Raw genomic sequence first — 9,864 nt, 5'->3', positions numbered from 1 at the left:
GGTTTAACAGGTTTATCAACAGGACTGTCAGGTTTAACAAGTTTATCAACAAGACTGTCAACTTTAACGGGTTTATCAACAGGACTGTCAATTTTGTCAAGTTTATCAACAGGACAGTCAGGTTTATCAACAGGACTATCAGGTTTAACAGGTTTATCAGGTGAAGTTGAGTCCTCTGGCAAAAGTGAAGTTTTATATGGACTAGTGGGTGTGGTTGAAATAGGTTCAATAGATGGGTGTGCGTCAGCAAGTTCTTCTGGAGTAGGTGTGGTTCTATTAGGTGTATCATTAGGACTATTGTCATGATCTAATATTCTTGTATCAATATCACCAGTTGATGATGATCTTCTATTTGCTATTGAAGAAGGACGAGAGGAGGAAGAAGAAGCAGGTGGAGGAGAGAGAGAGATAGATTTGACCTGACTAATATCAATACCTTCAGTCTCGTTTAAAAATGGGGCGGGATTGATTTGAAATAGGAACAGTCTGATCTGATGTAAAATTTGACCTTTTGTACTTATCTCGATTTTTCTTGTCAAACTGGAGGTACCGACTGGCGATGGTCTCTTGGAGTCTGATGGTAGGGTGCAACCACGGCAACCTGTGGTCCTGTAGAGCGAAATCCAGCTGTAGTATGACCTATTGTGTGAAGAGGAAAAGGCTGTGGAAAGGGGGCAGGGTCAGCCATAAAAGGGACCATGACAGGATTAAAAGGATGAAACACAAATGGTTGAGTTGGTATAGGTTGGAATGGAGGAACGTGAAAACTGCCTTGGGGACCAACCCCTACCTCATTTTTTGTAATTATTGATAAATTAGACACAGTAGACGGGACAAACTCTTTAGCAAATACATTAAGTTTTGCAGGACTCCGCCCACTCTGACCAGAATTAATTGAACTAGAACTAGGAGTGGCACTTAGAGAACTTAGCGAAGTTGTAGATGGACTGAGAGTTGAGGTAGAGCAACCAAATTGATATTGATCAGCATATTCAGTTAGAGAACCACTAGGAGACGACAGGGAAAACTGGAATTCAGGACTGGTTATACTGGACAGACCAGTTACCACTCCACTATCACTACTGGTAGTACTGCTATGATTAACAGTTATACGACCATCTATAAAGAAATGGGATATATAGTGGTATAATGGATATATAGATATCAAAAATGGATACATAGGGCACAGAATAGATAAACTCTTACCAGATGCAGATTGGACTGGACTTAAGAACTAAAATAAACAAAATATAATGACATCATTGTGACATCATCAATTTATCATACCACAACTGCTGCTCGTTCATTGCTGCGTAAATCTTGGACTTCGTCAACTGAAAAGTCACCAAAAACCACACCCTAAAATTTTTAATAATTGAAAACCACATTGTACAAACATATTAGATTTCAATATTATATATAACTATTTCTAAGTTACCTCCATTCCTAGTGGTTCTCTTACTGTCTCTCTGATAGTGTGACTACCTAAGGAGAGAATAAGGTCATATGTAACACATAGAAAAAAAATAGGAACAGAAAAAGCCTATTCACATGACTATCATGTGACAATACTCCTTTAATACAAGTCTTACTTTTAGCGTCACTAGAATATGCAAAAGTGCACTCACTTCAGAGAGAACTACGAGGAAATCAAAAAGATCAGCAGGAAAATTACCAAAAACTGAACAGCCCTGTATTAATTACTACCTTCCTAAATACTCCATTTTGCTGTTGCATGCTGGATCACGTGAGTTAGACGTTAAGTTTACGGACAAAAACGGAAACATTCTGAAATTTCTACAGAAATGAAATGGGCTGCAACATGTTAACTCCGTATACTACGTTACTATCTGTCGAGGATCAAAACACAACTGATAGCTATACACATAAAGTAGACAAAGTCAGTTATTACATCTCCTATGATATCTAGTCAGTTTATTTTTCCCAATTTCTCAACTGTTTTATCTCTAACACCACTCTTGCAGAATCCAGCCCCACCTATCTCTAATGAATACTATTATAAAAAGACCTCATCTTCTAAAATTAGTTTTTTAGTGCTCACAGAAGATTGTCTCAGTTCATTGATAAAGAGTTTCTAAATCTGTTAGTGTGTCCGCTATCTAAGGAACCTCTAAGGTAAGTGATGGGGATGTCCCTATTCATAATTATCCTCATAATATTAACGTATTCAGGTATGTCCCTGATACCCAAGAACTAGTATGTGATAAATTGGGTGTGGCTTATCCAGTGAAGGGTGGAATACCTATGTTAGCACCACAAGATGGTCACCTTATAAATGAATCAAGCCATCCCCATGACAATCATGAATAATTTTACATCCTCCATTCAATTTATTTACTTTCTATAGTCTACAAATAATAACAATAATTTCAATGTACAAAGAGTTACATTATTCTAAGCCATTTAGTTCATCTAATTGTTCCTCTTCTGTAATGCTGCTCATAAACTCCACCCATCTGTTCTTATTAAGGTTATTCACGAGTCTTCCAAGTAATCCAACCCTCATCCCTTGTATTGTTAACAAAACTCCTGCTATAGCAACACATGCCCACAAGGTGGGATCTTTATAAAGAGGAGAAGATCGAGTTATGGTCATTGTTGTAGCTGGTCCTTTAGAATAAAACATTTTGATAACGAAATGGTGTTCAAAAAACATCAATTTATTTTAATATAAAGTGATCATTAATATATATAATGCAGCTACACTGTATCCAAACTAAATGTCATAATTTTCATGTACATTTACTAGTAGAACAAAGGGCATTTATATAAATATTTTTAACAAAAATGTAATGGAACATTTTAGAGCAGTAATACTAATGTCACTTAACAAGGACTTATATAGATGGCAACTCCATAAAAAAGTGGAATTTAGATGATGTTTAGAGTGTGTTCTTTTTTAAAGCCATTTTGAATGTGATAGCTTAGCATTTGATATAGTGTAAACTTGTAATTTGAACTATGAGTGGTTTAATATAAGAATGACAAAAAATTAATAGCATTAGTACTGTTCTAGTTTGCTTAAACAGGACCTAGTTTTATTCTTCACCTTTAAATATAGTTTTAGTTCATTCTTACTCCATGGAGTCATAACAGCCATTAATGAGATTCATAGCGCTGATCGACGCGCCCCACAAGAGCATGAAGGGAAAATCTGACGTACATATAAAAAGAAACCAAAGCAGTCATGAGTGCCAGTGTGTTGTGGGGCCAGCGTTCTGCAATGCATCAGACCTCTGAGATGGTTACCAGCATACTCTACGGAGTATCCGAAAGGCCGACTAGGATAGGGCTGGTAGTCTCCCTTTAAACGAGATGAGGCTGGTGTATTTGTGGTTCCCGGTTCCTGAATGCGACATTCCCTAAGAGCTGGAATCCCGTACGGCTGGTTTTTAAGTTAGGGCGACGCTCCAGCCAGGATTACCTCGCGAAGACGAGGGTTACCAAGCCAGGTGGCGGTCCCAGCTAGCAATAGCAGGGAATCCTGGAGCCTAAGTGGAAGCCTGAGTGGGTGAGCGAGTAGGAATCGTTTGGGCAACACACAAGGGTTTTTTTTTTTGTTTTTTCATATTTTTTTTTTTTTTTTCATAGTCTATTTATATTATATTTTGTTTTTAAAAAAAAATCTATTTAAATTACTGGGAATAAATGTCAATAGACCTGGCCAGCTTTAAAATGTAAATATAGAATGTTAGGCTGGCCCATCAGTGCAAATTTAAGGTTTAAGAGGAAAATGTCTAAGCAGCTTGCAAAGAAAACCATACTTTAATATGAAATGGAATTAATAATGATATTTATTCAGCATTTATAACAATTTACATGCAGAAATTTTTTTATGAAGTTAGCTATATAGGTCTTTGCTAAGTAGAGTAATTGTTTGTGCTCAGAAATGTTATTAAAATCTGTAAAAAAAACCTAAAAAGATTCATTAATTTACATGTAAATTTACTAGTAAAACAAAGGACATTATATAAAGATTTTTAAACATGTAATATAACATTTTAGAGCAGTAATACTAATGTCACTTAACAAGGACCTATATAGCTAATTTTATTAAAATTCAAGTGATTTGGTAACGTGGACCAAATTCTTAATCTTTAATTCAGATCATGATAGTTTTTGATATTGTAGGTAAAAATTGAAGTGACTATAAAATATTAATTCACAGAATACAAATCAATACATTTTAGTACAAAATGGTCATTGCTATATATGAATATATATTTTTACTATGTTTAACTGGACTTACTGGTTTTCATTTCTGGAAAGAGCAATCGTCTGATATTGTCACAATATTCAGATAAATTTCTCAATGAGTTTAACTTAAGTTGTAATTGATTGTTGCCTGGCAACTGATATTGAGCAATTAATTCCAAGTACCATATACAAGTGCATCCAATGAACTGGGACTAGAGATATTTGTCATAGTAACAAACTAATAATTTAAAGAGTGGGTGGATACCTGGTACCAGAGAAAAAAGTTTCATTGTGTAATCTATCTGATAGTAAGTCTAAAGCTTCTTCTGCCTGGTTTATTAACTGTAATATTAATTAATTAATTTAATTAATTAATAATAAATATAACTTACTTGTATTCCTCTTTGTTCTGGTGTGATATGTTCAGGCAAACCAGTTTTCATAACTTGTTGAACTAGTCTATGTTGCCGAGATAGGATATACAGGGTGAGAGGGAAGGTCACCATTTTGCTGTGCCACTTTCGAGTGACCTCAGTATAATTTTTACCATCAACCCAATGGATATATAGCTGATCAATAGAATAAAAATGGATGAATAGATGACTAACAAGATGAATGATCAATAAATGGATGGATAGAATTAATGAATGGATTAATGAACAGATAGAAAAAAGAATATATTTACTAATGCTAATTTTAGACGATCTGTTAAAAAAGCTGAGTAAGCAGTAATTTCAGCTAATTGTTTCGGATCCAATTTTCCTTGATCACAGTCTAAACCCTACAATTCAAATGATATCAACCAAATAAACAAACACCTGTTTAATTCACTTGTTTCTTTAATTGTCCAATAATAGCGTCAGCACCAGAAAATGGTGTACCATTAACTACAAGACTAGGAAAATTACCTACAAATGACATAAGTTAATTTTAATGTAGATTGTTTCATTTTAGACCTGTTGGAGACATCCAATGTTTGCATGTTGAGATGATCTGGACCGGACAGTTGTCTCCTAGCAATCGTAGATATGTCTAGATAATGAGGTTATTATTAGGAGTGGATTTAATGCTCTTTTCTTTAGTACTTACTAGTACTTGAAGACATTCAGGATCAATTGAAGCAGTAAATAAATCACCAGGATATACAGTGAGTTTAATGGAGGCCATATTAAGGGTTAAAAATTATAATTCTATTCTATTTTTAGTTCAATTTTTTGTTTAATTACAGTGAAATTTTGTAACATTTAAGAGCAGTAACATTGTAACTAAATTTAGACACTTTATAAATTTTGTTCCTTGTTATGTCCACAATTGTAGGAAAAACATGAGTTCATTCATTCTATTGTGATTGGATCTCATTGTTATATAAATTTCTAGTTAACTGGTTATAAAACTTTCCTTAAAACTTCAAAGAAGTTACATTATAGTTGTACTGTATCATACAACATAATATTATATGAATGACTTAAAACAACACAGGGCAATGTCATAATGAAGTATACTTAGAGGAACATAACATATAATTTGACACTTAATACAAAAATATAATAATTTCTTTTAACATGACATTATTATATTTTAAGGAAGTACAAATAAAATATTGCACATGCTACACAAAACAATGAAATATACATGTACAAAAGTATACTCCATTTTAATTATTCCAGTGCTACTAACACACATTAATTGTAATAGGGAGGGAGATGAGGGATCTATCGACTGTTCACTGTGGATCATTACTGTTGTGTTCTTCATTCCAGGAACGATTGAATTTTTCTAGTAACTCTAATTCTTCAGGTTTACCTATAGTTCTACGAACTAAATAAAAAATATATAATTTCATATTTCATTTCATTAAAACAATAATTACTTGTTTTCTTTTCTTCCCTGTGTTTACGTGGTGCTACCTCCTCTTTCCAACTTGTCTCTTTTTTGTTTCTTTAACAACTTGGTCAGCAAGGACAGATATCAAATCAATCTCTGCTTGGACCTGTGTACGTTCCTTCTCCTTTTCCTCAGTAACCTCACCATTTTCTCCCCCATCAAATGATGTAGCAGATACTCTAGCCTACATTAATATAAAATGAAAGTAATAGAAAGAAGTGGACACTTACAATTAGTTTTCCTTTAGTTCTCAGACGTGCCTGCTCTTTCTTCTTTCTCTCAATTCTTTGTAATACTTTACCATATGTTGTACGATACTCCATAGAGAAATCACTGATCAGCTTAAAAAAATCGTCTATCTGTAATACAATGATACATGTTAAAATTTATTTACTGATATAATCTCTCATCTGTCCATCCATCCAGTCATACCTTTGTTCTCTCTGCCTGTCCTTGATTCATTCCCATATAAAGCAATAGTTTTTTGAAATCTAGTGTGAACTCTCTTATAAATGGTCTCCAACACTCGCAATCTCTCAGCAGCATCTGTTAAACTTTGAGCAGACTTCATTTTCTTTTCCATACTGGCAGCATCAGAGAATGTCTCCTGTCTAGCAATAGCACGAAGATGTCTCCAACTGATCGACAAATCTGATGTCAACTTCTCTAAATTTTGAATCTGTTCATTCCAGTCAATCTAATTTAGAATTATTGATACAATTACTCATTACATTAGATTTTAAGATAAGACTTACTTTACCAGCTCGATGTGCACGAGTTAATTCAGAATGAAGATCAGAGGACTCAGGATAATGTTCAATGACCAGTTCAACTATATGTATTAAAAGTGGAGTCTTGTGTTGTGTATCTTTGACGTTAGTAACCCTTGACAAAAATTCTAGCTCAAATGCCTCAACAGGTTGTCCATTTAGGACATTACCAATTGAGAGAAGTGCTCCAATTACTTGTTTTAAGGTACTACTGTTTCGTACTTCCTCAATAGCACCTTTTAAGTCCATCAATGCATCAGCCATTTCCTCTTCAGATGACTGGAAGGCATAGTTGAATTTCCATAAACTGAGACGAGCCTTAAGTTCTGGGATTGAGGCTAAAGTATAAAGGAAGTCTTCAGCTGGTCCTAATGGAAGATCTGGTCTCTCGGCATGTTTTTTCTTGAATAAGAGTCCGCTCCTCATCAGTTGGCATCAAATTAAGTAGTTTCTATAGAAAGATGGATGAACAATGGGTGGATTAATGGATAGATGAATGAATGGATACATAGATAACTGGCTAATAATATAAATACCTCAATCATTTCTTTGTTAAAAAAGGACTGATCCATATTGAGGATAGCAGTACGAATGTGACGTGCAGCTGGAAGTCGTTTAATCTCAATTTGAATATTATTTGCTCTCTGTTGTTTTAATACAGTCACAAACCTCTCCTTTTTACGTCAGGTGACTCCTGATAAGAGGGGGTTAAATTAACAAGCTTTCTTGGAAATATTAACTCACAGTTTTCTTGTTTCGTTCTGCTTTTTGTGCAAACAGTTCCAGGAATTTATCCTGTGGTACATCGACTTTCTGTATGTCCTTCCAAAAGGAGCCATATCGATTTACTGATGTGGGAAGAAGATTTTGACGACGCCATCTAACTGTTTAATGTCACGTTTCTCGTACCTAGTACATCAAAGTATTATGTTAAAGTGATATTACTTACAAATACTGAACTTACCGCCTTTTGAATTAAGTGCCATTGAGGGAGGTGGAGGAGGTCCCCGGTATTCCCGGAGGAGGAGGAGGGGGAGGTGGAGCACCACCTGGAGGGGGTGGAATTCCTGGAGGAGGTGGAGGTGCGGGAATACCTCCAGGTGGTGGCGGAGGTGCAGGTACACCTCCGGTCATGGGGGGCCCAGCAGGTGCTGCAAAGATGTCTTGTTCATCATCCCATGTAAGGTCAGTAAAGTCCCATTCCATTCACAACAAGATCTCTCAATTTAATATCAGTAGGTGCATATGCCCACTCTAATTCTGGAAAGTACTCTTCAACTTCTTCTTCAACCAACTTTAGCAGCTGGTGTAAGGTCCTCCAAGGGAGGAGGAGGGGGTTCCGGCTATGAAAAAACATTTAGAGTAAATCAAAAATTATTATATATAATCTTTTATGTAGTTATAATTTTACAACTGCACTTACCTCCTTCTTTGGAATTTTGTGTATTTCTGTCTTATGTTCCTCAATAACTGATTCTTCATCATTCATTAGAGCCAGCATTTTTTTTGTTTTATTTGCTATGTTACTTGTAGTACCAACTCTTGGGCGATTTTGAGGGGAGACATCAGTTTGTATGGGAGGGGAGGGGTTACTGGTTGAACATGATTAGGGGTGGGGTCAGGTTCTTTATGTCTCCCATTTTCTGGAGACCTCATTGGCTTAGGAACAGATTCTTGATGTGGTGGAGAATCTGGCACGGGAGCGGGAACATGGTTATGCTCTTGAGTGATTTCTCTAGTTCTAGTGGTTGTAATGGAAGGGCTATTTTTAGACTTTGTCTCACTCTGAATCGAGGTGAGTTCTGCCTTTTGAGATGAAGGAAGTGTGGGCGAAGAAGGAGGAGATGATGACGACTTTGAACTTACAGGTTGAGGGCTCAGAGGATGACCAGCTATAGGACTAACAGAGGACCTTTGCTGTAATGGCGTTGGGCTTTTACTTTCAGAGCTCTCGTCAGAGTCTAAAAACCGAGACCTTCGTCTGTAGAATACCCCTAATGCTCTGTCACCTGTCATTGTGGGTCTGTTGGAGCCAGTTTTTTTTCTTCGTAATACCACAGTATCAGTGACTCTGTCTCGTCTTTCTGATTCTTCATTGTATCTATTTCTTTGCTTATAAGACATATCTTCTCTTTTTTCGTCATTGGTCTCCCGTCTTGGTGACAGATCTCTCTCTCTATCATCTATGTTGTTGGTTCTATAGTTGTCCCAGTCCTTCCATTTGTATTTTTTGTCTTCATTTTCATTTTCCTTCTCTCTGTCTCGTCTTCTTGCCTCTCTCTCTCTTTTTTCTCGCTGTCGTTGTGCTTCTCTCTCCTCTCTTTCTTGTTGTTCTGCTTCTCTTTCTCGTTTCTCGTTCTGCTTCTCTTTCTCGCTTGCTGCGTTCTTCTTCTCTTTCTCTTTCCCCGTTGTCTTTCTTTTTCTCTTTCCTCACGTTCACGCTGTCGCTCTTGTCGTTTTCGTTCCCATTCTTCTCTTTCCCTGTCCTCCTCTCTTTCACGTTCCTGCTTTGATTTAGATGTACTATAGTAATTAACATTAGCGTCTGATTGCCGAGTTCTTTAGTACGATCAATACCTGGGGAAATTTGATTCTTAGTCTCTGAAATATCATATCCTTTTGACTTATTTTGTGATGAGCTTGACGGTTCTCGATCAGGACTTTTAGTAGGAGGTTTCAGGAGTCTTAACATCAGCAGGTGTGGGTGTACGAGAGGGCTCAGGACTGGAACTGGAAGTTGGACTTTTAGACTTTCCATAAGACAAACCAAAACCACCAAATCCACCATATTTTGGTTGCTTTTTATCTTCAACTGGTTTTGTATATCTTGATGAAAGCTTTGTGTCATTTCTAGATTCATCTTTACTGGTACTGCGAGATAATTCATCTGAACTAGAACTGTGAGTGCTACTATTTAAATCTTTTTCTTTGTCTCTTGGAGGTTCTGGACTTTTGGAAGACATTGGTTCTGGACTCTTGGTAGAAGTAAATA

The 9,864-nt window shown here is 36.2% G+C and overlaps 1 protein-coding gene across 1 annotated transcript; it reads right to left on the bottom strand.

The window, feature by feature from the left end:
- Positions 1–8,390: 8,390 nt before the first annotated feature.
- Positions 8,391–8,888, bottom strand: LOC121374673 (putative uncharacterized protein DDB_G0290521). Its single transcript, XM_041501782.1, has one exon. It carries the CDS (start codon positions 8,886–8,888, stop codon positions 8,391–8,393), a length of 498 nt encoding a protein of 165 aa, XP_041357716.1.
- Between the last annotated feature and the right edge of the window lie 976 nt (positions 8,889–9,864).

This window comes from Gigantopelta aegis, chromosome 6 (genome assembly GCF_016097555.1).
Source record: "Gigantopelta aegis isolate Gae_Host chromosome 6, Gae_host_genome, whole genome shotgun sequence".
Classification (NCBI taxonomy): domain Eukaryota; kingdom Metazoa; phylum Mollusca; class Gastropoda; order Neomphalida; family Peltospiridae; genus Gigantopelta; species Gigantopelta aegis.
This window is presented reverse-complemented; position numbering and strand designations above follow the sequence as displayed.

Excerpts from the sequence above, each read along its gene's own strand:
- LOC121374673 (XM_041501782.1), bottom strand. The coding sequence starts at position 8,888 with ATGACAGGTGACAGAGCATTAGGGGTATTCTACAGACGAAGGTCTCGG.